Source organism: Macaca thibetana, chromosome X, assembly GCF_024542745.1.
Source record: "Macaca thibetana thibetana isolate TM-01 chromosome X, ASM2454274v1, whole genome shotgun sequence".
In the NCBI taxonomy this organism is placed as follows: domain Eukaryota; kingdom Metazoa; phylum Chordata; class Mammalia; order Primates; family Cercopithecidae; genus Macaca; species Macaca thibetana.
The window spans coordinates 67,527,171-67,554,286 of NC_065598.1; the positions used below are offsets into that span (position 1 = coordinate 67,527,171).

Sequence of the window (27,116 nt, forward strand, 5' to 3'; positions counted from 1 at the left end):
CAGAAGCAGCAGAAGGGAAGAGCACTGACCTTTGGGAGAGTGACAGGATGAGAGCAGAGTGGCCCCACTGGTTGCTGCTTGGGTAGTGCTGGTGCTGAGAAGGGATGCTGACTGAGGTGGAGGTGTGTTTTTGTGTAGTATGACTGAGGGTTCCTGCAGGCAGTGCCTCAGTTTCTCCCTTTGGGTCAAGGTCTCAAGCTTTGCAGGTAAAGATTGGGCTAGCTGCCCTGGAAGATCACCTGTCTGATAGCTTGCAATCTGAGGTGTGTGTGTGCGCGTGCATGAGAGGGAGCGGAACGTGCCTGAGCATGGGGGGAATTGGGCCATGCCCCAGGACTTGAGCCATCTCTGGCACAAAAGGAGTTAATGGCAGGGACCGCGCCCCCCCGTGTCCGGGCACGCGCAGCGCGCCCCCTCGGTGCGCGGGCACAGCAGCCAGGCTGCCGGAGAGCTGATCTCGGGGATTCGGGTGCGGAGCCCTTGGCCTGGAGGCGATATGGGTGGTCCGTGGCCCGGTTCAGTCGCTTGCAGCAGCCCGGGGAACAGGTGAGGCCGCCTGCCCCGGTCTCTCATCCTCTAGCTGCCCATACCTTGCCCCCATCCTAACCCCTCCCAATCCCAGGCTCCTCCACTCCCCAGCCAGTGGCCCCCATCCCTCTCAACCCCATGTTCTCCATCGGCACCCCTGACCCCCGATCCTCCCCTGCTTCTGTTCTCTCCTCTACCTCCTCCCTAAATCCCGCATCCCTATCATCCTCCCGCCCATGGTTCCTCTATTTCCACAGCCCATCCTGCATGCTCATCAAAATACCCCTATTGAGGGCCCCCAGCCCCATCCCGGGATTGCACATTGCCAGTCCCCCCTCCCCTGCAGTGCAGCTCCATCCCCCTTCCATCATAGCATCTCATAGCCAGGCTCCCTCCCCCACTCTCTGCAGCCCCCCCACCCAATGGAGGCCTTTATCCTATCCTCCCCCATTCCAGTGCAACTCCATCCCCCAATCCGTTCCAAGCCCTCATAGCCCCCAATACTGCAGTTCTCAATATTGGTCCATTCCTGCACAATGCCCCGCGCCCAACACCTCTGCAGCCCCAAAAGTACCCCCAGATGCCATTCTCATCCCCGGCATTGCTGCCTCCCCTTGTCTTCTCCCAAATTGCAAGTTGGGCAAGGATGGAGATCTTGGCCTTGGGGATTCACAGTGGGTCCTAGGGTACAGAGGGCGTTTGGGGGTCGGTCCGATTGTCTAGGTGTTCACGGGGGAGGGGCTGCAGGGAATTGACTCAAAGGAGAATTTGGCATTTGGCGCCGAAGGGTTACTGGAGAGGGGGTTATCCCGAAAGGGTTAATGGAATTTGTGGGGTGGGGGCAGCACCGAGGGGGTTAATGTGGGGGGGTTGCTGGCGGGGAAGCTGTGTGAATGAGCGGTCTGTGCCCTGGAGTTGCCATGGAGACGGTGAATGGGGGGATTGTGTGAACTCAGCTGCGGACTATCCCCCCCCATACACACACCCACCCACTCCCTCCTGCCCCACCTCCCTACTCCTACCCCTTCCTTCCCCTTCCCCTCCTCCCCCGACCCGGGTGCATTCTGGGCAGTGTCTGGGATCTTTCCCCCCAATACTTTGCTCCCCATTTCCTCATTTCCTCTGAGCCCCCACCCCTTAAGCCACTTTACCCGCCCTCCCTCCTCTTCCTTTTTCTTCTTTCTGTCTCTCTCTCTCTCTCTCTCTCTCTCTCTCTCTCTCTCTCTCTCACACACACACACACACACACACACACACACACACACACACACACACACATTCTCATTCCCCTCTCGTGGTGGCTGATTGCCGGGCGTTCCCAATCTCCCTCCCCCACCCCTTCAACCAGTTCTTAAAGGAGCAGGCCTGCAATCTGGGAAGGCGGGAGAAACGGAGGAAAACTAAATGTGCATGTGGCGTGCATGTGGCGTGCATGTGCATGTGTGTGCGTGTGTGTGCGGGAGCATGCGGGAGTATCTGTGTGTGCCTGTGTCTATGTGTTGACTGTGTAACTGTGTCAGAAGGCCTGTGTGTCTGAGTGTGTTGCTATTTCTGTTTCTGTCTCCACCTATGTGTCACCATTATGCTGCATGTGTCTGGATATTTACCTATGCGGGTATGTGTGATTATATTTCAGTAAGTCTCTGTGTGTGTCTCTGAATGTATCACTCTGTGAGGCTCTGGCTGTGTGAGGCGCTCTGTCTCAGAATGTGGGACTATATGAGGGGATCTCTGTGGGTTTGGAATGTATGTCTCTGTGAGTGAATATCGCAGTGTCTGTGATCCTGGCTTGGTCTCTCTCATTCCCTCTTTGAGTCTTTGTGAGTTTATTTCTATGAGTCTCTGAATATGTGTTCCCCACGCTCCGTTGTTTATTTTATAATACACCGGAAGAGCATCCACAATGCCTAGGGTGCTAGGCAGAACTCTTTCTACCTCACTTCTGGAATTCGGTGTGAATTAAGAGAGAGCCAACTGAAAGGACCAAGGCTTAAGGATTTGGGAGCAGTGAGGGCTGAGGAGAAATGTACAGAAGGGGCGCAGGAAGGTCCAGGGACTCCGGTGAATGGCTGTCCTGCCCTCTGCCCTGCCTGAGGGTGAGGGAGTCTCTCTGTGGGACTCTGCCGATTCGCTGCTTTCTGTTCTTGTGTCTTAGTGTCCCGGAGTGAGGTTGACAATCCCACCCTGTCCTGAAGTGGAGGTCCCTGTGTGGGCTTACCAGGTCCCAAGGGCTACACAGCTCCGTTCAAGCAGCATGCCCGGGGACCTGAGCTCCATCTTTGTTTCTCCCCACCCACTGGCTGTCACACGCTACTCTGGCTCCAGCCGACCCTGATGAACCTCTTTGGCTGTGGGGTTGAAGTTGGGCACCGGGAACTTGCAGTGGCAACAACTGTCACTGTCAAACCCCTTGGATTGTCCAGCCATGGCCAGGCACATAGAATGGTTCTGATTGGCAGTGGATCATCTGTGAGTCCCTGGGCCCCTGGCCATGTGAAACCTCTCCTGCCTATAAGAGAATAGCCCAAGCCCAGCGGGGCCCCCAAAGACCAACTCTGTCGCCCTCCCAGACCATCTTGGATGACACATACTTCCCTCTTTCCACAGGCCTGTCTGGCCCTGAGGGAGTCCCTTTTCTGAAGCTGTGGTGCTTGGACGACCTGCTCTCTACGTTGCTGGGCACCTGTAGGTGTCCCTCGAGAGCTCAGTTTTGAGGTTCAAGTCAGTGTGGCCATGAAGGGGCTGCCTATTGGGCTGATGCTGTGACCCTGGAGTCTGCCTCTCCTGCCAGTCCCCCTGCCCGGAACATGTGGCTGCGGCTTGGCCCGCCCTCGCTGTCCCTGAGCCCCAAGCCCACGGTTGGCAGGAGCCTGTGCCTCACCCTGTGGTTCCTCAGTTTGGCGCTGAGAGCCAGTACCCAGGCCCCAGCACCCACAGTCAACACTCACTTTGGGAAGCTAAGGGGTGCCCGGGTACCACTGCCCAGTGAGATCCTGGGGCCTGTGGACCAATACCTGGGGGTGCCCTACGCAGCTCCCCCGATCGGCGAGAAACGTTTCCTGCCCCCTGAACCACCCCCATCCTGGTCGGGCATCCGGAACGCCACACACTTTCCCCCAGTGTGCCCCCAGAACATCCACACAGCTGTGCCCGAAGTCATGCTGCCAGTCTGGTTCACTGCCAACTTGGATATCGTCGCTACTTACATCCAGGAGCCCAACGAAGACTGTCTCTACCTGAACGTCTATGTGCCAACGGAGGATGGTGAGTGCTGCGGCCAGGCACTGTGCCCTCCCTGCCTCCCGCCTGCCCTGTTGTGTTTGTGGCTTGCATGTGGTTGTGTGCCCTGCAGCATGCGTCTGTCTGTCTGTGAAAATGCTTCTAACCATCACTCTGCTTGGCCTCCCACCCCCCTCCCCGTTCTTCCCTCTCCCAGCATTGTCTGAGCTCCCATGTGTGAGTGACACTGTTGCCAGGAGGGGCCTGGCCCGGCCTGAGAGCTGTGATGGGTCTAGGTCCAGTGCTGGATGGGGGTCCCCTGGGGGAGTATGGGTCACGACTGGCAGCTGCCCGCGGGAGGATGCTGGCTCCACCAGGCCCCCCTGTTGCCATTCCACCTGCTTCGAAAGGTGGTAGGTGTGTGTGGCCAAGGACGCTGGGTGTGTGGGTGGCGGGGGGCAAGCCTGGTGGGCAATGCTTAGGTGCCGCCTCTTTCACTAGCTGATGCCTCCTCCCGCGGGGGTCACACTAAGGTAAGTGACAGAAACAAGGAGATGGTGGGACAGGCTCTCTGCCATGTGCCGCCTGCAGAGCAGCTCAGCTCTTGGGGCCTGGGGGGTGGGGGGTGCATGCCCCTGGGCAGAGGCCTCCTGTTATTTTTTAGTTTTTTATTCATTTTACAGTAAAGCGGATTTCCAAGGAATGCGCCCGAAAGCCCAACAAGAAAATTTGTAGGAAAGGAGGTAGGTAGCGAGCCGGCGGGGAGGGAGAGAGAGAGAGAGGGAGGGCTGCCTGCCCACCTGCCCTTGCCCCCAGGACCCAGCCTTCCTCTAAGTAGCCCAGGCTCAGGGGGCAGTGAGCAGGCATAAGCGCCACCTCATCCGAGGGCCCTGGCTGCCTTGCAGGGAGGATTTGGTGGCCTAAGGCAGCCTCAGAGCAGAAGCAGCAACCCTATTTCTTTCAATATTCCCAGCCCCAAATTCCACCCTAAAGTGTGTGCCAAAAGCAGAGCCAGTGGCTCTCTCGGTGACACCTCAGGAGAAACTCTAGGAAGCCAAGATGGAGCCAGAGGCTCCACCCTTTTCCTAGTGGGTGGAGCCAGAAGACCACCCCTTCTGTGTTCTTTCTCCTGGATTGAAAGTCTAGACTCAATTGTCCCACCCTGAAGCTTAGACCAAACACGTGTACACAGGTTTAATAACTCCTGCCATACACACCTCTGCCTCCCACCCCACCACCTCTGGCCAGAGTGTAGCTGATAGACCCAGGCTGCTCTGGTGGCAGAACTTGGGGGTCTCTGGGAACTATGGACTTTAAAGGAGGCACAAGATCCTGAATTTTAAATTTGCCCTCATGCTGAGAGGAGTTTCTCCCCCTGTATAATAATTCTTCCTGTTGGAATATCACTTTATGTTTTCTGTAAAGTGCCTTGGCATTTACCTTGTAGAATCCTCCCTACATCTCTGGAAGCATCTAAGGCAGGAATCAGTATCCCAATTTTACAGATGAGGAAACAGGCCCAGGGGAGTGACTTGTTGCTGCTCAAGGCCCCCGTCGCTGGTCTGTGGCAGAGCTGGGACCAAAACCTGGGTCTCTTGACCCTCAGGACATGTTCTTTCCACTGTAGCACACGGAAGCAACTCCCATCTGCTCATTCCCATCTCCCCAACTCAAAAAAATGGTGAGATGTGGCTGGACTGGGGAGAATTAGAACAGTAACAGCCTAAGGAACAGGTGGAAAAATCACAGCTTGATCCCTACAACCCTCTGGCAAGCTGGGAGTTTGTTTTCCTTTGATGTCCTAGGGCAGGGTTTCCCAGAATGGGGTTGTCAGGATTCCTGGGATGGGGTGCTCCTTACTGAATAAGAATTTCTGGGGGCAGAGCCTGGGAATCTATATGTTGAACATGAGCCCTGAGTGCTTCTAATGCACACCTGAGCATGAAGTAAGACCCGCTGCTCTAGGGATAGTATTTCACCACAGCCCCATATCCCACCCAGGACCTCACACACTATAGGCAATTGATGTTTTTCGTGTAATTCAGAAGCATCATGGTGCTGCAGAAAGAGTACAGGTCTGGGAAGCACAAGGCCTGAGTCCCAGCTCTGCTGCCAACTCACAGCGAGACCTTAGCCAAGTCTTTTCCTTCAAGAACCTCTGTTTCCACATCTGAGGTTGGTAGGGGACAGTTCTGGCCTTAGCATTCCATTAGTCTATAAATGAATTCAGGAAGAAGGTCTCTTAAACCTGCAGGAGCGGCTGGGCACGGTGGCTCACGCCTGTAATCTCAGAACTTTGGGAGGCTGAGGCGGGCGGATCACGAGGTCAGGAGATCAAGACCATCCTGGCTCACACGGCGAAACCCCATCTCTACTAAAAATACAAAAAATTAGCCGGGCGTCGTGGCGGGTGCCTGTAGTCCCAGCTACTTGGGAGGTTGAGGCAGGAGAATGGTGTGAACCCGGGAGGCGGAGCTTGCAGTGAGCCAAGATCGTGCCACTGCACTCCAGCCTGGGCGACAAAGCAAAACTCCGTCTCAAAAAAAAAAAAAAAAGAAAAAGAAAAAGAAAAGAAAAGAAACCTGCAGGAGAGGAGATGGCATTCACATTAACCATTTCTTAGGAAGAATGATCTCCCAGTAAGAGCCTTGGGCTGTCCAGTCCAGCCCTGAGAGTGTGGCCAGAGAGCAGACTGGAAGCCCCGGCTCAAACATGCACATTTACCAATTGTGATTGTTGACTGTGGGCAAGGCCATGTGCTAGGTGTTGTTGGGATGTGGAGGGATGTAAGGTAGAGGAAAGATCTAGAAATGACTAAAGGCCTAATCACTGCTCTGAAGAAGCTCTTAGCCTTGTATTAAAACTCAGCTGGTTTGGCCGGGCGCAGTGGCTTATGCCTATAATTCCAGCACTTTGGGAGGCCAAGGTGGGTGGATCACTTGAGTTCAGGAATTCGAGACCAGCCTGGCCAATATGGTGAAACCCCATCCCTACTAAAAATACAGGCGCATGGTGGCACGCACCTGTAGTCCCAGCTCCTCAGGAGGCTGGGGCAGGAGAATCGCTTGAACCCGGGAGGTGGAGGTTGCAGTGAGCTGAGGTGGTGCCATTGCACTCCAGCCTGGGCAACAAGGGTGAAACTCCATCTACAAAAAAAAAAAAAAAAAAAACAACTCAGCTGGTTTCCCTAAGTCCCATGGGCCAATCAGGAAGTGGGTTCCAGACAGTGCAAGGGAAGGCATTTGGTCATTTCGCTGTTCAAATTAGTTCCCTACCCAGGACCTGGTGGCCATTTGGAAGAGTGACAAATCCCGCCTCTTGAGGGAGACCCATCCCCAGAGGTCGTTAGGGTTGTGGTGTGCAGAGGTCTGGGGGCTGGCCTGGCTGGGATCCCTCAGCGGCACAGGGTCTGGGAATGGTGGTCGGCAGTCAGGCTGGCCTGGGTAAGAGGCATGGCAGCTAGGAGCCGCTCAGCAAGTGCCAAGCTGAAGGAGCAGAGGCATCTGTGTGAAGGAGGCTGGGACAATGCAGCAACCCAGGGACACTCTCAGAGGGGTTCACAAGGGATGTATCTTCTAAGTCAGGGATGATGGGAAATGAAGGGTTTCCTGGGGAAGACCTGCCCCCTCTCCCCAACACCCCACCCCATCAAGTTGGAAGGAATTCGTGTCGGGATAAGTGACTCCTTTCCGTTTGGTAGGCTGTCCACAGTGTGAGGGATGATACCCATGTCCCATTAGGTTTCTGAGGACAGCAGTGGCAGGTGTTGAGCTAATGTATTAAGACGGTAGGTGCCACCGGAAGTTCAGGGAGCCAGAGGCAATTTCTCCCCTAGAGCTGTGCTCTTGTCCTAGTTGAAAAGCCATTTTGTAGGATGAGGGCAGTTCCTGTTTTGATGAATGGCTGTAAGGAAATCTAGTCATCAGAGTCCAGACCGGCTGGGAAAGAGGGCTCTTTGCTCCTTCCAGGCTGAGGGTATCTGATGTCATAGATGCAAGAGAGCAAGCCCTGGGGTGGCAGCACAGCCCCCTCTGTTTCCACACACTGACCAGCATCCAGACAGCCGGTCCTCTCCCTCCTTGGCCATCACCAGGATGCGCTTCTAGCCTCCTTAGAACAGGAAGGAGAATTTGTGCCAGCTTAGCTCCAGATCCTAAATGTTTCCCTTCTCACCTCTAGTCTCTTCTTTTTTCTCTACCCTCCTTTCCCCTTCTCTCCCCTCCCCTCCATGCCCCACTGCTTTTCTCATCTAATTCTTCCCTCCCCTCCCCTTTCCCCCACCCCAGAAAGGTGGCATGATGCAGTGGAAAGATCATGGGCCTTGGAGTCAAGCAGACCTGGGTGTGAATCGCACCTCTAGCACTTCCTAGCTGTGTGATCTTGAGCAAGTCACTTTACCCCTCTGAACCTCAGTTTCCCCATCAGTGAAACAGGAATAAAGATAGGACCTATCTCATTGGGGTATAAGGATCAAACAATATGGCAGAAATAGAGTGTCTGGCACATGGTGAATATTCAGTACATGGTTGGAGCTGTGACCATTATTCCTATCTCTTTGTTTCTCTTCTATTTTTTTTTCTCTCTCTCTCACCATCCCTTTCTCCTCTTCCCCTTTCTTCTCTCCCTCTGTCCCTCTCTGGCTCTCTCTACATCTCAGAGCAATGCTTGCTGCTCTCGACACTGGTTCCTGTGGGCAGGAACCCCATTTGCCATTAACCAGAGCAGGGGCTCCAACAAGGAAGACCAGACGGAAAGCTTCATCTCCCATTTTCTCCTGTGGGGATCAGGGTCAGCTGAGGCCCAGCTTGAACCTGCCCACTGGGCCCCAGGAGCTCAGGCCTGGGGTCCCTGTACACATCTCTGCCCTAAGTACCTCGTATCCACAACCTCCACACTTGCTGGCAATGTCGCCCCTCACCCTTGGTACCTGACCCTGCTCTCCAGCTCAACCTGCCTGTGTACACACGAGCAGCCCCTTCCACCCAGAATGAATCCTTCCCCTGAGTGGGTCTCTGGCTCTGTGCCCTGGCCCACTTGCTGCTACCTCCTTCCTCACTGGAAAGGTAGTTGGTTGAGATGGGCTGTCGGGGACAGGGAGGCGGGGCAGGGCGGTGCAGAGAGGCCAGCACAGCAGGGACCTGCAACACCATCATCCTGGTGAAGGTCTGGGCCTCAGCCCACCCATTCCCTCAGTTCTTGCCATCCCTCCTGCCTGTCCTGGGCCCAGGCCCGGAGCTGGCTTGCTGGGCCACACTGCAGTCATGCTGTTTTTGAATTCTCTCTCTGTTTTGTTCTCTGTTCTGTGCTGTTGTGTCTCCCCGTGTCTGGTCCCCAGGATCCGGCGCTAAGAAACAGGGCGAGGACTTAGCGGATAATGACGGGGATGAAGATGAAGGTATTTGGGGGCTGCAGGGCGCGGCGGCTGGTGCATGGCACAGAGCCCCTCCCCTTCTCGATGGGGAGAAGCCCCGTCTGTCTGTCTGTCTGTCCGTTGGTGTGTTTCTGTTCCTGTACAAGGCCGTTGGGCTGTTCATCTGTCTTTGGCCCCGTTGGCCACTGGGAGTTCCGGGGTGATGGACATGGCTGGCAGGAGCAGGGGACCACAAGCAGAGCCATGGGGAGGACATCCTCCTTGCCTGGGTCTCCCGCCCCTTCCCCATCTTCTGTGGTTCAGAGGCACCTGCCCCTACTGAGCAGCAGGGAGAGTGGAGAGAAAGCAGGACCACTGAGGGTGGGGAGAGGACAAAGGCAACGGAACGGCAAGGAGATTACCTGTGTTTCAGTGAAGAGACCCCTGTGTCTCACGGGGAGCCTGGCTTCTGGGAAAGGGACCCCGCAGGACGGCGAACTGGGGAGTGAGGCAGTGACAACCAAAGGGGCTGGAAAAGCAGCACCAGAACCTCCCCAGCCTTATCCTAGAAAAGAGAGAGATGGTCTCGGGGCCAGGGGCTGCAGTAGGTACAAGACAAGGCCAGAAAGAGTGGGCTAAAATGCCAGGCTAAGGCCAGGACACCACAGCCATCAATAAATGGCATGAGATCCTTGGGCAATGATCGGACCAGCCTTCCTCCTTGGAGAAACAAGTTCTGTTTGCTCTGCAGCAGAGAGCATCCCTTCCTCCTCCATGCCCTGGCCCCGCCCCTCTGTCCCGAAGGGGCCAGGCAGCTCAGGGGGGCCCAGTGGTGATGGGTAGGGCTGTGCTGGCATGGCAGAGAGTACTGGTCCAGTTCACAGACTGACAGGCTACAGGCAGAGGTGATCAGGCCTGGAGCCTTCTCTTGACTGCCCCAGCCCTGATGCCGTGCCACCTGGGCTTGGAAGCAGCTGCTTGATGGTCCCTTGTTGAATGGCCTCTGGGGAGGCTCCATCTTCATCTTGGTGCTGACTGGGAGCAGGCTCTGTCATTCTTAGTTCTGCCCCATCCCCAATGCTTCTGGTTAAGTCTGCCCGGGGAGAATGGGGAAATGGGCACATGGCTAAGAAACCATGTCAACAAGGTTCCCCCCACCCTATCTCTGCCATTCACTCCCCTTTCCCCACATCCTTCCTTGTTCTCTCCCTGTGCCACCCCTTATTCCCACACCTCTTGTCTCTGTCTGCACTGGGGGGCCAGCTGCTGCCAATGGCCGTTTTTCCATGTAACTGGTCTAGTCTTGGGGGTTTCAGGGCTCCCCAGCTCCTGCTCTCTAAAGCCATGTCAGGTCCCAGGACTCCTGGGTGCCCAGGGCAGCGACTCACCTGATGTGGCTAAAGGACCAGCCCTTCCTCTTTCTGCTGCCCCCCGCCCCCAGGGCCCAGCCATGGCCCACTGAGGCCTGGCTATATCACATGCCTGGCTGCCTTCAGCTGGGAGACACTTGAAACCAGAGCCTTCAAAAACATCACTGAAGTCCCACTGTCTCAGGCTGATGCTTGAGCTCCAGGTTGAGCAGCCTCATGAGTCCTGCCCTCAGGGATGGCGGTGGTGTCCTGGCACCTGGGATAGCTTTGCTGCCCGCACCCACCCCCCGGGCTGGCGGGGGTTGGGGAGGAAGGGCATCCCACCCAGCCTGTGTCTCACCCCTTCTCCTTGCAGACATCCGGGACAGTGGCGCTAAACCCGTCATGGTCTACATCCATGGAGGCTCTTACATGGAAGGGACAGGCAACATGATTGATGGCAGCGTCCTCGCCAGTTATGGCAATGTCATCGTCATCACCCTCAACTATCGGGTTGGAGTGCTAGGTATGGTTCCCTGTCTGGTGCCTAGAAGGAAGACTGGCTTCTTAAGGAGGGGAGGAAAGAATGCTGGAGAATTTAAAAACAGAGAGCCTTGCTTCTCTAGCTGGTGCTAATAACCACAGTCAAAATGGTGTTATCCTCTGGCCCCTACCCAAATGCTAGGGGCTTCCCCATATCCCCAGGCCCTTTCTTAGAAGGTTTAGATGCCACTGGAAATTCAATTCAAACTTCACACCTTCTCTCAGGTCCCAAGCCAGGTCTCTGCTTCCAGACTTTCACTTGGCTGGGTTTTGTAGGATGCTTCAATTTTCCACTGTCCCGTCTTCACCTCTACCCACCCGCCCCATATCCCTAAACACCCCACACATGTACAGATATTCCTTCCAGTCCACTCCATGGCCACACACCTATTTACCTTCACGTGTTTACACATCCACCCCGCCATGCAGCTGCAGGCAGACGGTGCTTTCTCACTCACCCCCACAAAGTACACACACCTAGCCCCACATTCACATCTCCAGGCCCCTCACACAGAAACACATTCTCCCAGCACTCCAGGTAACTCCACTCACATAGTCTCTCCAGAACACACACCCGCACACCCGCACACCCGCACACGCGCACACCCGCACACCCGCACCCACACACGCGCACACCCGCACACGCGCACACCCGCACACCCGCACACGCGCACACCCGCACACCCGCACACGCGCACACCCGCACACCCGCACACCCGCACACGCGCACACCCGCACACCCGCACACGCGCACACCTGCACACCCGCACGGTCTGTGTACTCCACATCTGCACCCCGCAGATGGCTCTCACCCTCTGCATGTGCACACACATGCTCATGTGCTTCTCCCCATGTCTCTGGAGCCACATCTACACCCATACCCATGACGCATACACACCCACACCCACACTTTACCCCCGTATTTACAGCCCACACAAAAACCTACACCCTGCACATCCACGTCCACACCCAAACTCCACACATATACACCTTAAACGTATATAAATATTCCTTCCACCCACCCCACACACATACCTGTACACGCCCGTATCGCCCTGCACACCCCACTTCTACATCCACTTTACACACCCACCTGCTACCACACACACCTGTCCCTATCTCCTCAGAAACACAAACCAACATTCCCCTTCCCTACACACATATACTCTTACCTGTTTGTCCACACTGTCCCACCCTACACATACACAGATACTACACACACACCATATCCACATCTACATACATCCCACATACTGCCCTTATGTCGTTCCCCTACACATACACTCCCCCACACACACACATCGTGCATGCATGCATATACATGTGCACACTCTTCCATACACAGCCTGCATATGTACACCCAGCACACACCCACGCACTTCTCCCCTCACCCCACCCCACAAATACATACACATCCGTGTACATGGGGGCTGCACCTGTATCCATACATGCACACACATCTCTACCCATGCCCAACCGCATCCCCCCAAGTCCCCCCACACTTCCTTACCCCGTATATGCACACATACACACTCCTTGTACTCTCTCTATGCATGTCCCCTGCACACTCCCACCCATCGCACACATACTCCCATTCATACGCGCTCATTGCCCAAATGCCTCCTCATATGCACCCATACACCTCCCCACCCGCGCATTCTCTGCTGTGCACAAGCTTGTGTCAGTCATTTAGGCTGCCCCTGAACCCTGTACCTTCCTTGGTGACCACCCATGCCTATCTATGGTGAAGGTCTTGAGGTAAATGAGGTGCCTCAGAGAGGGTGACTAAGCACACAGGGCCCTGCTCATGCTTCCCCAAGCCCCGCATCCCTGTAGTGGCATGAAGAAGCCAACTTCTTCCTGGAGAAGAGTTTCAGCGGGAGTATAGGCTCTTGGTCAGGTCTGTAGGCATATGGGTGCTAAACCAGCAGTTAGGCATGGCTTATTCCATGGCTAGTTAGGGGACATGACCGTATTTTATTTCATTTCATTTCATTTTTATTTAATTTTTGAGACAGGGTTTCACTCTTGCCCAGGCCAGTTTTGAACTCCTGAGCTCAAGTGATCATCCTCCCACCTCAAGGGCCTTATTTTAATTTTTTTTTTGAGACGGAGTCTCGCTCTGTCACCCAGGCTGGAGTGCTGTGGCCGGATCTCAGCTCACTGCAAGCTCCGCCTCCCGGGTTCACACCATTCTCCTGCCTCAGCCTCCCGAGTAGCTGGGACTACAGGCGCCCGCCACCTCGCCCGGCTACTTTTTTGTATTTTTTAGTAGAGACGGGGTTTCACCGTGTTAGCCAGGATGGTTTTGATCTCCTGACCTCGTGATCCGCCCGTCTCGGCCTCCCAAAGTGCTGGGATTACAGGCTTGAGCCACTGCGCCCGGCCGGCCTTATTTTAATTTGCTTTTTCTCTTTTTTTTTTTTTTTTTTTTTTGAGACAGAATCTTGCTCTGTTGCCCAGGCTGGAGTTCAATGGCACTATCTTGGCTCACTGCAACCTCCACCTCCTGGGTTCGAGTGATTCTCCTGCCTCAGCCTCCTGAGTACCTGGGATTACAGGCACCTACCACCACGCCCGGCTAATTTTTGTATTTTTAGTAGAGACAGGGTTTCACCATGTTGGTCAGGCTGGTCTCAAACTCCTGACCTTAGGTGATCTGCCCGCCTCAGCCTCCCAAAGTGCTGGGATTACCGGCATGAGCCACCACGCCTGGCTCTTAATTTTCTCTTGACTATATTGCTTTGTCAGTTCCAATCCCAGAGGCCCCGGGGCTGCATTTCACTTCTGGGTGCAGTTGTATGCGCAGAATGGCAATCTTCTCTTGGCTTACAATTAATACTATGTGAGATAGGAAGGTACCTTTTTGGGGTTCAAACTGCAGAAATGATATTCCTTGAAAAAAGCAAAGTCTGTGTCCCCTTCATTGGCACCTGGGACACTGAATATGGAGCATGCAGGCCATTCACGCTGGTCTCCCCAGGGTCTGGTAGGCTTGGGATGTTGGGATGTCATGGTTCTGTCCCTGCCCCTCTGTCTTTCTGCATTACCTCAGACACCATGGTGAGGCTCTTGTAAGCTGTTCTGTCCTGTTGAATCTCATGGTACCGTGAAGGTGGCTGGAAACCCGCACACTAGGGCTGCACACTTTCTTTTTTAATTAATTAATTAATTAATTAATTTTTTTGAGACAGAGTCTCACTCTGTCACCCAGGCTGGAGTGCAGTGGTGCAATCATGGCTCACTGCAGTCTTGACCTCCCAGGCTCAAGTGATCCTCCCACCTCAGCCTCCTGAGCAATTTGGGATTATGGATTACAGGTGTGCACCAACACACCCAGCTAATTTTTGTATTTTTAGTAGAGACAAGGTCTCACTGTGTTGGCCAGGCTGGTCTGGAACTCCTGACCTCAAGTGATCCGCTTGCCTTGGCCTCCCAAAGTGCTGGGATTACAGGCGTGAGCCACCGCGCCCAGCTGGGCTCCATAGTTTCTAGAGAGGAATGAACGTGCAAATGTAATCACAAACAGATATACAGACACATGTACACGGTAGTTCAAAGCCAAAAGTAATTTTGCTACTTTCTTTTCTTAGAGTGACAGAAAACACTCAACTCAGCTGCTTAAAAAAATATAAACACAATGCTCCATTCTATAAGGTTTACTGGAAAATACAAAGAATATTAAAAATGTGCTTCAGAGCAGCTAGGGATGAAGAAAGAGAGCACGGAAAAGAGGGCGAGAGACAGGAGAAAGCAAAGAAGAGAAGAAAAGGAGAGGACGAGAGAGTCAGGGAGAGGAAGCAGAGAGGAGACAGAAGGAGAGACTTAGGATTTGGAGAGAGGCTCGGCATTTCACGTAGGATGTGAACTCTCCACAGTGTCAGTTGGGAACTGCGGGCCGCACAGAAGGCTGTCGCTGGTGAGCATTCCGTATGATATCCTGATTTGCTGATTACTTCAGAGTCCTTCAGCTGCTGTAATCCTTAAGCTTCTACACCAGAAGTTCTTAACCTTTTGGGGGGTCTTGGACCCTTTTGAGATTCTGATGAAAGCTCTGGACTCTCCCCTGGAACGATGCACACATGCACGCGCACACACACACAGACACACACATGCTTAAGAAAACAATTTTACAGGGCCAGGTGCGGTGGCTCATGCCTGTAATCCCAACACTTTGGAAGGATGAGGTGGGTGGATCACCTGAGGTCAGGAGTTCAAGACCAGGCTGGTCAACATGGTGAAACCCTGTCTCTACTAAAAATACAAAAATGAGCTGGGCTCGGTGGCGGGCGCCTGTAGTCCCAGCTACTCAAGAGGCTGAGGCAGGAGAATCGCTTGAACCTGTGAGGCGGAAGTTGCAATGAGCCAAGATCATGCCACTGCACTCCAGCCTGGGCAACAGAGTGAGACTCCATCTCAAAAGAAAAAGAAAGAAAGAAAGAAAAAACAATTTTACAGATCCCTCTTAAGTTCATCCATGAAAATCAGGTTAAGAACTCGCACTTGACAGCCCCCTGTCATTTGGATAACCAGAACAGCACATCTGGGGGGCAGGAACATTCTTCTTTGGGCTTAAGCAGTTGATGATCAAATATTACTGAAAACTCAGAAGGAGTCCTACACTGAGATTTGCTCAGAAGTTCCTCACCACTTCCTACATACCCTTCAGTTCCTGTTTTGGAACACAAATATAATCAATAAGCCCATATTGGATCCTGGGTACATATAAGATGTTTTTGTCTCTTGACACCAGATGTAGAACATGAGTTTGTCCCTGATGCTTGGGAATTTTCCTGTGTAGTGGAGCCTTTGTTGTTTTGTTGCCCAAAGCATCCCAGAACAGGTGGCTTGTTTTGGACCCCAGTCACAGGCATTCATTCACTCTCCTTCCCATCAGCTTTCCTGAGCACTGAACTCATCAGGTGGATCACTCTAAGGTGCTTTTCTTTTTTCTTCTCTTTTCTTTTTCTTTCTTTCTTTTCTTTTTTTTTTTTTCTTTTTGAGACAGAGTCTCGCTCTGTCACTCAGGCTGGAGTACAATGGCGCGATCTTGGCTCACTGCAACCTCCGCCTCCCGGGTTAAAGCAATTCTCCTGCCTTAGCCTCCCAAGTAGCTGGGACTACAGGCACCTGCCCCCACGCCCGGCTAATTTTTGTATTTTTAGTAGAGACGGGGTTTCACCATGTTGGCCAGGCTGGTGTCGAACTCCTGACCTCAGGTGATCTACCTGCCTTGGCCTCCCAAAGTGCTGGGATTATAGGCATGAGCCATCACACCCGGCCTCTAAGGTGCTTTTCTAGATATCTTGGGTGATTCATGCATGTTGAGAATATCACAGGCTAATCCATGAATCCTCTCCAAGGCAGAGGGGTAGCTATTATTTGAGAAGGCCCCACTGGGCTTGAGGCCAACAAAGAAAGGGACTCCAGCAGGATATAGGATGTGGATATCCCTGAGGCTGAGCAAGCAGGAACTTGCCAAGTTTTTACTCCAGGTTCCAGAATTGAATCCTACGTGCTTGCTCAGGGACCCTCCAGGCAAACCGAAAACCCAGTAAACATCAAGTCTTGAGTGACACAAATATCTGGTTTTGTTGCAATCTGCCAGATTCCCCCATCTTCTGTTGACGAGCAGTTTACCATGAACTACAGTATAAACTTGGGTCCAGGGAGACTGGCTCCGATTTATTCTGACAGTTTATGGAGTTGGGTATTTCAGCCTTCATTCTCACACGGTTTCTGTGGATGGCTGAGTTACTGGGAACTAGCAGTGAGTGACCTCTCCCAGAATGCCAGATTTTGTGTGCTTGCGGTTGGTCAGGTTTGCTGTCATCTTCCTGAGCCTGTTAGAGATAGTATTTCTTTTTCTTTCTCTCTTTTTTTTTTTTTTTAAGATGGAGATTCATTCTTGTTGCCCAGGCTGGAATGCAATGGCACGATCTCAGCTCACTGCAACCTCCGCCTCCCAGGTTCAAGCGATTCTCCTGCCTCAGCCTCCCTAGTAGCTGGGATTACAGGCATGTGCCACAGGCGTGCCTGGCTAATTTTGTATTTTTAGTAGAGACGGGGTTTCTCCATGTTGGTCAGGCTGGTCTCGAACTCCCGACCTCAGGTGATCCGCCGGCCTCGGCCTCCCAAAGTGCTGGGATTACAGGCATGAGCCATCGCGCCTGGCCTGGAGATGGTATTTCAAGTAGGACTCTTCGTGGAGTAGGGATCATTGACATGGCATCATCCACATGCTTCAGGGCCCCTTATCCAGAGGCTCATAGGATCTGAGGGAGCAGAGAGTGATGGTCAAAGCCTCTATCCAATCACCTGAGGTCAGGAGTTCATGACCAACCTGGCCAACATGGCGAAACCCCATCTCTACTAAAAATACAAAAATTAGCCAGGTGTGGTGGCGTGCACCTGTAATCCCAGTTACTTGCGAGGCTGAGACAGGAGAATCACTTGAACCTGGGAGGCGGAGGTTGCAGTGAGCCAAGATCGTGCCATTGCACTCCAGCCTGGGCGACAAGAGTGAAACTCCTTCTAAAAAAATAAAAAATCCAAAAAAAAAAAAAAAAAATCCTCCATCCAGCCCTTTCAGGCCTTTGTTCCTAACCCAGGAAATTGATACATGTTGGAGAAGTCTGCTCTATTACATCCAAATGCAGGCTTTGCCTGCTGATCAGGGCAGACATGTTTGACACATTTCAGTAAATGATGCCTTGGAAAAGGCTGAAGCCAAGACCACTATTGCCTAAATGAAAGAAAAGGAAAAGAGAATACAGGGGAAGGAGAGAGGAGGGAGGGTGGACTGAAAGAAGGACAGTGATTTCTGCCAGAGGGTCCCAAGGCTTGGGCAGCTGGGTTGGATCATGGTCAACAGAGTTGGGGTTTTGAGGGATTTTGTTTGTTTGTTTGCTTTTTTAGAGATGGAGTCTCATTCTGTCCCCCAAGCTGGAGCGCAGTGGGGTAATAACAGCTCACTGCAGCCTTGACACCTAGGCTCAAATCATCCTCCAGCCCCAGCCTCCTGAGTGGCTGGGACCACAGGCATGCACCACCACAACTGGCTAATTTATTTTGTTTTAAAAATAAAAGGAGACAGGGTCTTGCTACATTGGTCAGGTTGGTCTCAAACTTCTGACCTCAAGTGATCCTCCCACCTCAGCCTCCTAAAGTGCTGGGATTACAGGCGTGAGCCACCGTGCCCAGCCAAGGTTTTAAGACTCAAAGGAGCAGTTTCAATTTCTGAATGGGCCACGCAAAGGAAAAGCTGGTTTCCTTGTCTGGAAGAGCAAGGGTTCCTTTGTTCATCCTCATGCAGGCTTTCTCTAATTCATTCTCATTTCCTCCTCTGCAACCTGGGGCTAAAGGGGACTTGTAACTAGGGCCCGGGAGAAAGAACTAAGTACTTTACATACTTAAATTGTACCAGAGGTAAATTAATAACACACTTGAAGAGGATGAGATGAGCTCTTTTGCAGAAGCTAGGTACAGAAGGACTTGAGAAAGACAGTGGTGAGGTCTTGTGACTGCTTGAGTCTATTTGAATTCAGCCTCTGCCTATGGACTGCAAGGACCACCAGAGAACTCCCCATGAGCTCTGGGAGCCTTCTCCAACATGGCCTCTCACAAAGTTGATTCCAGGTGCTGTGAATGAGCTTTTAACCGGGGAGTAAAAATACTGATCCAAGTGTGGGTTTCCAATGTGTAGGAGCTCCACAATTACCCACCTCCAAAGACTTCTTCCAAAAGCCTATGGCAGGAGAAGACAGAGCCTTCCAACGGACCCAAGGATTCAGGGAAGAGAGATGAAATAAGGCCGCAGGATCAGTCTAAAATGGAAGCAGAGTAGGGGGGAATATAGGACATCTCTGTGGGATAGCCAGCAGGTGGGCAGGAAGGTAGTCTCCATGGCAACAAGTCTCCACAGCAGCAAATCCCAGCAGGTGGGTGGGAAGGTAGTCTCCATGGTGACATGTCTCCTCAGCAGCAAATTCCAGTGGGGGGGCGGGAAGACCTGTTTCTGTGGTAACGCACTGCGCTACTTCCCTATTTCTCCACCAGATGAAAAAGATGGTCTGATCCAGTGGTTTCTCAACTTTAGCAGGTGTCAGCATCACCTGGAGAGCTTGTTAACACAGATTGCTGGGCCTCACCCCCAGAGTTTCTGATTCGTTAGGCCTCCAAGGGAGGGAAATGAGGACCTGCCCTGAAAATGAGGGGAAGGGGGCCATCGAGGCCCCAGAAAGAAGTGGAGAGGGACTGATTTGAACAGGAAGGGCAAGGAGAGTTTAGGGATTGTTGCCTCTTGGGATCATCTACACTTCCTTTGGAGAGAGAAGAACGGGGAAAGAGGAGTAGCTATAGAGCTACAATGTGCTGAGCATGTTCTAGATGATTATATTCGTTTTATCCTTGTTACAACCCTGTGAGGTATTTGTATCCCCATTTTACAGAAGAGGACACTATGGCTCAGAGATTTTAAACTAAGTGCCCAAGGCTACATGGCTGAGATGTGATAGAGCCAGGATTCAAATCAAGGACTGTCTGACTCCAAGGTTTCCATTCTATCTTGCCAGATGTTAGGGTAAGGTCCTCAATAGTAGCTCAGAATGCTGAGTTCTAGACATTTGCAGTTTCTGCAGTTTGTCTCCTACCTGGAGGCATCCACTTCAAATGGTCTGCAGACCCCTCCTTCCAAGCTGGATAACAGGTGGGAGGCAGGGAGCCGACCCCTCCTCTGTTGACGATGCTGGACATTGCAGAAAGGAGCACTGGTTTAAGTTAGCTAGGTGGGAAGAACTACGCTGCGTGCTCATTCTCTATCCCCACCTCCCCTGTTGACCCTGCCTGCCGTCATCACCCAAATCCTCCATCCCTCTGCCTTCATTGTCCTCATGCCCTTTGTCGAATCCAGGTTTCCTGAGTACTGGAGATCAGGCTGCCAAGGGCAACTATGGGCTCCTTGACCAGATCCAGGCCCTCCGCTGGGTGAGCGAGAATATTGCCTTCTTCGGGGGAGACCCCCGCCGGATCACCGTCTTTGGCTCGGGCATTGGTGCATCCTGCGTCAGCCTCCTCACGTTGTCACATCACTCAGAGGGTGAGTAACTCCTAGGGCAAAACATGAACTAGCCAAGTGCTGGCTGCCCAGCGTGCTCCATCCATGTCCCAGGGCATCCAAGGGAATCGGCCAGCTCTCTTCTACCAGCTTGGTATCCCTTTGGCAAGAAGTGGAAGAGAAATGTTCCTCTGAGAGAAGTACTTCTCCCAAAGCTGGAGAGGGAAGGAAGAGAATCCCATTTATGTCCCGGGAAAGCAAGATTCTCCTTCTGATGTGGGAGTCTTATCTGGGGGAGTGGGAATAGAACAACTGTCCCCTCAGAGGACAATAGTTTGACAGGGGTTGGGGGAGATCTTTCAGTATGGGAAGGACATGTTACTTCTCAGTAGAGATATAGGGTGGAAATTGGTTTCTAGGTCTAAGAAACACCCATTCTCTGCCTTTCTCTCTGAAGAACAAGTCTGTACAAGAGGGGAAACGTCCTAGAGGGGAAAGTGGATCTGAAATGAGAGTCCCTAACCCGTGAGGTGGGCTCCTTCCATAGGACGATGGTCTATTATCGGACTCCAGACCTCTTCCTGGACTGTGCAAGCTGCCGGGGAGATTTTCATTTTTGGCCTCTCTCCTTGTGGTGGGTCCCTTTGCCAGTGACCCTTCCAAGAGAGCAGAATAGGTCCTTTTTGCTCGGCAGGAAATGTTTTCTCCACCTCTGGACTACAGGGAACATTCTATCTCTAAGAGGCAAAGCTGAGCTTCTCAAGAAGGAAAGATCTTCCTGAAATAGGTGCCCTTTCCTTTTTTTTTTTTTTTTTTTTTTTTTTGAGACGGAGTCTCGCTCTGTCGCCCAGGCTGGAGTGCAGTGGCACGATCTCGGCTCGCTGCAAGCTCCGCTTCTCGGGTTCACGCCATTCTCCTGCCTCAGCCTCCTGAGCAGCTGGGACTACAGGCACCCGCCACCGTGCCCGGCTAATTTTTTGTATTTTTAATAGAGACGGGGTTTCACTGTGGTCTCGATCTCCTGACCTTGTGATCCGCCCGCCTCGGCCTCCCAAAGTGCTGGGATTACAGGCGTGAGCCACCGCGCCCGGCGTAGGTGCCCTTTTCTGAAGTAAGGAAATCTGTGAGCGAGGATGCTTTCTTTCTTTTTTAATTGAACACTAACCCCCTGAGTTAGGGACATTCTCACAGGAAGACCTTCTGTCTCTCGGAAGAAGTTATCTCTCTGAGAGAGAAGAACCACCTTCTTTGACCTAGAAATTCTGTCTTTGCCCCTCCAGGGACTACCCTGGTGAGGGAGGACTCAGGTGGGATCTGCATCTCTAAAGAGAGAGACTGTGTTCCTAGGTGACCATAGTGGGAACAGGAATCTCCCCTTTTTCCCCAAAGGAGGGTGAAATGACAGGCTGCAAGGGTGCCTTGGCCTGAAGAAACGTTCTGTGCCTCCTCCGACTGGGGACTCCTCCCCCTGGAGTGGTGCTATGCTTTGTCTCATAGGGGGCCTGTGTCTCTGGAGGTTTGACTTTTTTTTTTTTTTTTTTTTTTGAGACAAGATCTCGCTTTGTCCCCCAGGCTCTGTCTCCCAGTGCAGTGGTGCAATCACAGCTCACTGCAACCTCCGCCTCCCAGGCTCAAGTAATCCTCTTGCCTCAGCCTCCAGAGTAGCTGGGGACTACAGGTGCATGCCACCATGCCCGGCTAATTTTGGGGAGAATTTTTTTTTGTAGAGACAGGTTTTTGCCATGTTGCCCAGGCTGGTCTCGAACTCCTGAGCTCAAGCGATCCGCCTACCTCGGCCTCCCAAAGTGCTGAGATTACAGGCGTGAGCCACTGTGCCTGGCCAAGGTTTGACTTCTTTAAAGACCTGTTCTCTCTGTTTTTCTGTAATTGATGCATGGAGAATAATTTTTGGGAAAATGAGGCTGTCTTTTAAGTAGTAATCTATCATTTCTTTCCCTCTCTTTCCACTCATGCAAACTGGCTTTCTCTTAAAGGAATGGAATTGTGTGCCTAAGGGACAAATTCTCCCTTGGGAATGTTGGGTCCAGGGAGGGAATGATATCCTTTTTTTTTTTTTTTTTCCTAGAGGGGGAAAATTATCTTCTTTTTGAGTTTGGGGGACTGGTTCCCTCTCTGCTGGGGGAAAATCTGAATTTGAAGTATCAGTAGCTTCAGATAAAAGGAAAGTCTCTGCCAGGTGCGGTGGCTCATGCCTGTAACCCCAGCACTTTGGGAGGCCAAGACAGGCGGATCACCTGAAGTCGGGAGTTCAAGACCAGCCTGACCAACATGGTGAAACCCTGTCTCTACTAAAAGTACAAAATTAGCCTGGCGTGGTGGCGCATGCCTGTAGTCCCAGCTACTCGGGAGGCTGAGGCAAGAGAAATGCTTGAACCTTGGAGGCAGAGGTTGCGCTGAGCCAAGACCCCGCCATTGCACTCCAGCCTGGTCAACAAGAGTGAAACTCCATCTCTAAAAAAAAAAAAAAAAAAAAAAAAGCAAAGTCTCAGTGGAGACCACAGATGGGGAGCACAGGTTCCCTGGAGACTTTCAGACCCCAAGGCCTTTGCCCTTGGGCTCCTTCCCCAAACCCTCAGAATGTGGGGCTCTTGCCTGCCTGCATTTCTCATCTCTCATGAAAAAGACTCCTTTGTGGTGCAAGTGCCAGCTCCCTGGTGGTGCGCTGGCACAGAGCTGGGCCCAGCTGGGCAGGAAGCAAGAGGGGAAGACAAGGAGAGATAAAGAGAGGCGGCATAAGGGGGCTGACGTCTGGGATTCAAGGGGTTAATTCTTCCTGACATTGCCTTAACCCCTAAGTTACCAGTCATTGCACCAGGACAGGGAAGGGATGGAGGAAGCTGTCAAGGAAGGGGTTCAGCAACCCCTCCTTTGGCCCTACATCATCCCCTGCCAAAAGAGTTGTTCCCCCTTCCTAGCCCATTTAAACCATGGGGCAGCCTCAGTGACAAAGGAATGAGGGGATTTATGGCTATGTATGACACGACAGATCTGACCTAGTGCTACCTGTCTTCTGTAGGACTTTTCCAGAGAGCCATCATCCAGAGTGGCTCTGCTCTGTCCAGCTGGGCTGTGAACTACCAACCAGTGAAGTACACCAGCCTGCTGGCAGACAAAGTGGGCTGTAATGTGCTGGACACCGTGGATATGGTGGACTGTCTTCGGCAAAAGAGTGCCAAGGAGCTGGTAGAGCAGGACATCCAGCCAGCCCGCTATCACGTGGCCTTTGGCCCTGTGATTGATGGTGATGTCATTCCTGATGACCCTGAGATCCTCATGGAGCAGGGCGAGTTCCTCAACTATGATATCATGCTAGGTGTCAATCAGGGCGAGGGTCTCAAGTTTGTGGAAGGGGTGGTGGACCCTGAGGATGGTGTCTCTGGCACTGACTTTGACTATTCTGTCTCCAATTTTGTGGACAATCTGTATGGCTATCCTGAGGGTAAGGACACCCTGCGAGAGACCATCAAGTTCATGTATACAGACTGGGCAGACCGTGACAACCCTGAGACCCGCCGTAAAACACTGGTGGCACTCTTCACTGACCACCAGTGGGTAGAGCCCTCAGTGGTGACAGCCGATCTGCACGCCCGCTACGGCTCACCTACCTACTTCTACGCCTTCTATCATCACTGCCAGAGCCTCATGAAGCCTGCTTGGTCAGATGCAGCTCATGGGGATGAAGTACCCTATGTTTTTGGGGTTCCTATGGTAGGCCCCACTGACCTTTTCCCCTGCAACTTCTCCAAGAATGATGTTATGCTCAGTGCTGTCGTCATGACCTATTGGACCAACTTTGCCAAGACTGGGTAAGGAGAAAATAGGGTTTTTTTTCTTCTTTGAGACCCCAGCATGCCCTCCCCTCCGCTCCTCTAGCTAAATCTCTTCCATCATATCCCTTCCTAAGATGTTCCCAAAATCTTGCTTGGTACCCCTTCACTCATCTTCCTACCTCCCTTTCCTGAGTCTTTCATGCCATTTTTCCTTCCTTCAAAAATGTCGTTGAGGCTCAGAACTCAGTTAGCATCGGGACTAGGAAGGAATGAGAGTTACTGGAAGAACTGTGAGATTGAGCCAGGCCCAGTGGCTCACGGCTGTAATCCCAGCACTTTGGGAGGCCAAGGCAGGCAGATCACTTGAGCCCAGGAGTTCAAGACCAGCCACGGCAACATAGAAAGACATAAAAGGAAAAGCATTAGCCGGGCATGGTAGTGTGCACCTGTAGTCCCAGGTACTTGGGAGGCTGAGGTGGGAGGATCGCTTGAGCCCCGGAGGTTGAGGCTACACCGAGCTGTGATCATGCCACTGTACTCTAGCCTGGGTGACAGAGCGAGACCTAATCTCAAACACACACACACACACACAAACACACAAACTACGGGATTCAAGGTTTGCTGGTCAGAGGTCATGCGAAATAGGAATGCAGTACTTCAGAAAGAGCCTTCAGGGCCAGGCGCGGAGGCTCACACCTATAATCCCAGAAGTTTGGGAGGCTGAGGCAGGCGGATTGCCTGAGCTCAGGAGTTCGAGACTAGCCTGGCCAACATGGCGAAACCCTGTCTCTACTATAATACAAAAAATTTCCCAGGCGTGGTGGCAGGCGCCTGTAGTCCTGGCTACTTAGGCAAGAGCATTGCTTGAACCCAGGAGGCAGAGGTTGCAGTGAGCCAAGGTTGCAGCCTGGGTGACTCTGTCTCAAAAAAAAAAAAAAAAAAAAAAGAAAGAAAACAAAAGAAAAGAAAGAAAGAGACTCCAGGTTCAGCAATTTCTGCTTGCTTAATGAAAGAAAGAAAGAGCCTTTATTAGGGGGCTCCTGGCAAAACTGGGCAGCTGAAAAGATTGATAAATGCTCAGTAGCATGTGCAAAGAAAAAGCATCTATAGCCTTAATATTAAAGGATGAGTGCCGGGAAGGAGGAGATAGGAGTTCAGGCTCTGGGGAAGAAGCAGGTGTGGGCAGAGCAGGGGGACCCTGAAAAAGATGGAAACGGTAGGAAGTTCTGAACTGGGAAAGAGGTTTGGCTGTCACAGGAAAAATGCTGGGCCTTGTCCTCAACCAGATAGAGTGGTGACCCCAGATTTCCATGTGGTATTTCAGGGATCCCAACAAGCCGGTCCCCCAGGACACCAAGTTCATTCACACCAAGGCCAACCGCTTTGAGGAAGTGGCCTGGTCCAAATACAATCCCCGAGACCAGCTCTACCTTCACATCGGGCTGAAACCAAGGGTCCGAGATCATTACCGGGCCACTAAAGTGGCCTTTTGGAAACATCTGGTGCCCCACCTATACAACCTGCATGACATGTTCCACTACACGTCCACCACCACCAAAGTGCCGCCTCCGGATACCACCCACAGCTCCCACATCACCCGCAGGCCCAATGGCAAGACCTGGAGCACCAAGCGGCCAGCCATCTCACCTGCCTACAGCAACGAGAATGCCCAGGGGTCCTGGAACGGGGACCAGGATGCAGGGCCACTCCTGGTGGAGAACCCTCGTGACTACTCCACTGAATTAAGTGTCACCATCGCCGTGGGGGCCTCCCTCCTGTTCCTTAACGTTCTGGCCTTCGCTGCCCTCTACTACCGTAAGGACAAACGGCGCCAGGAACCCCTGCGGCAGCCTAGCCCTCAGCGGGGAGCCGGGGCCCCGGAATTGGGAGCTGCTCCAGAGGAGGAGCTGGCAGCGTTACAACTGGGCCCCACCCACCACGAGTGTGAGGCCGGTCCCCCCCATGACACGCTGCGCCTCACTGCGTTGCCCGACTACACCCTGACCCTGCGGCGCTCCCCAGATGACATCCCACTCATGACCCCCAACACCATCACTATGATCCCCAACTCCCTGGTAGGGCTGCAGACATTGCACCCCTATAACACCTTTGCTGCAGGGTTCAACAGTACCGGGCTACCCCACTCACACTCCACTACCCGGGTATAGCTCCAGCTCAGAGCACAGCCAATGTCCCGGCTCCCTCCCTCCCAGATCCAGGAACACACGCACACACACACACACACACACACACATGCAGACACACACGCACACACATATATGTATACGCACGCACCCACACCCTACAGCAGACCCACCCGCACAAACATAGACAGATGTGGACATGCACCCGCATGTACAAAAACACAAATACGGAAGTAAACCTGAACAAACCCTTTAAATGGGGACGCAGATGAGTCCTTGGGAAACCGAGGACCCATGAAACAGCAGCTGAAGCCAGCTCCCTGAGCCTGACCACAGACACTCCTGGGGGGCCTGAAAGCAACAGCCGGACACCCCCTTGGTGCTCGCCTTCGGCCTCTCTTGGAACTGCACCACCGACCAACTCCAGACTTGGGAGCTCTTCCTCCCCAGGACTTGGTCTTTTTTCTGGGTCTTGTTTTGTTGATTTTTCTTTTTTAATTTTGGAACAAATGCTTTTCCAACCCGTGAGTGCTAAGAGGCTCTGGAAGGGAGGGCTCCAGGCCCGAAGGTCTCTCTGGCTCTAGGACCCCCCAGTGCTCACACAATCAGACCAAGGAACAGGATCCCCAGGAAGGAAACAGATTCAAGCAAGACCATGGGGTGGAAGGAGAAAGGGGCTAGCACTGGATGGGGCTGGAGGGCCGTCGGGGAGAGATCTCCAACGCTCTCTGTGTCCATGTGGAGGGCTGCAGAGCCTGCAGGGTGACCTGCTTCCCCAGAAGCCAACAGCGTTGGCCTGGCCAGACCAGGGGACCTTAGATTTGGGGAACAAGGTACTACGGAAGCCACATCACTATTGGGCCCCCGGGTCTGATCTGGGTTTTGCCTCTGCCCTTGGGGAAATGCTATCAGAAATTCACCCCATTTTCTTTACAGTCTCTTTTGTGTCTGTCATTTCTCTTTCAAAAAGGCGGTGTTTTTGTTGTTGTTGGCTTTTTTTTTTTTTTTAAAGAAAAGTTCTTAAAACACTAACGGAAACCCACGGAGTTTGTCCTTTGTAAAAATTTTAAACACAGTGTCTTGATATAAAAATAAAAAATCCAGTTAGCACTCCCAACCTGCCTCCCTTGCACAGGC

At 52.7% G+C, this 27,116-nt stretch overlaps 1 protein-coding gene and 1 long non-coding RNA gene across 6 annotated transcripts in view; one reads left to right on the forward strand and one right to left on the reverse strand.

Moving 5' to 3' along the window:
* The first annotated feature begins 412 nt into the window (after positions 1 to 412).
* NLGN3 (neuroligin 3) lies at positions 413 to 27,096 on the forward strand. Of its 5 annotated transcripts, XM_050776317.1 has the most exons (9): positions 418 to 546; positions 3,136 to 3,213; positions 3,649 to 3,792; positions 4,431 to 4,490; positions 9,083 to 9,142; positions 10,823 to 10,972; positions 19,901 to 20,086; positions 23,082 to 23,871; positions 25,160 to 27,096. In XM_050776317.1, the coding sequence occupies exons 3-9, from the start codon at positions 3,687 to 3,689 to the stop codon at positions 26,001 to 26,003; spliced, it is 2,196 nt and encodes a 731-aa protein (XP_050632274.1). In that variant the 5' UTR covers positions 418 to 546; positions 3,136 to 3,213; positions 3,649 to 3,686; the 3' UTR covers positions 26,004 to 27,096. The 5 variants fall into 5 exon arrangements, with proteins under 5 accessions (XP_050632271.1, XP_050632272.1, XP_050632273.1 ...); XM_050776314.1 differs by having other exon boundaries at positions 413 to 546; positions 3,136 to 3,792; XM_050776318.1 differs by lacking the exon at positions 4,431 to 4,490.
* LOC126946343 (uncharacterized) overlaps positions 20,085 to 27,116 on the reverse strand; it is a 35,047-nt gene continuing 28,015 nt past the window's right edge. The window contains exon 3 of the long non-coding RNA XR_007722646.1: positions 20,085 to 20,259. This is a non-coding gene — a long non-coding RNA (uncharacterized LOC126946343). The remainder of the gene's footprint in view (positions 20,260 to 27,116) is intronic.

What these genes read in the sequence shown, in the direction of transcription:
- NLGN3 (XM_050776314.1), top strand. Translation starts at nt 3,336, where the DNA reads ATGTGGCTGCGGCTTGGCCCGCCCTCGCTGTCCCTGAGCCCCAAGCCC. An exon ending in CTATGTGCCAACGGAGGATG is followed by an intron (nt 3,793 to 4,430) that starts GTGAGTGCTGCG and finishes TTCATTTTACAG; the next exon opens with TAAAGCGGATTTCCAAGGAA. An exon ending in ACCAACTTTGCCAAGACTGG is followed by an intron (nt 23,872 to 25,159) that starts GTAAGGAGAAAA and finishes GTGGTATTTCAG; the next exon opens with GGATCCCAACAAGCCGGTCC.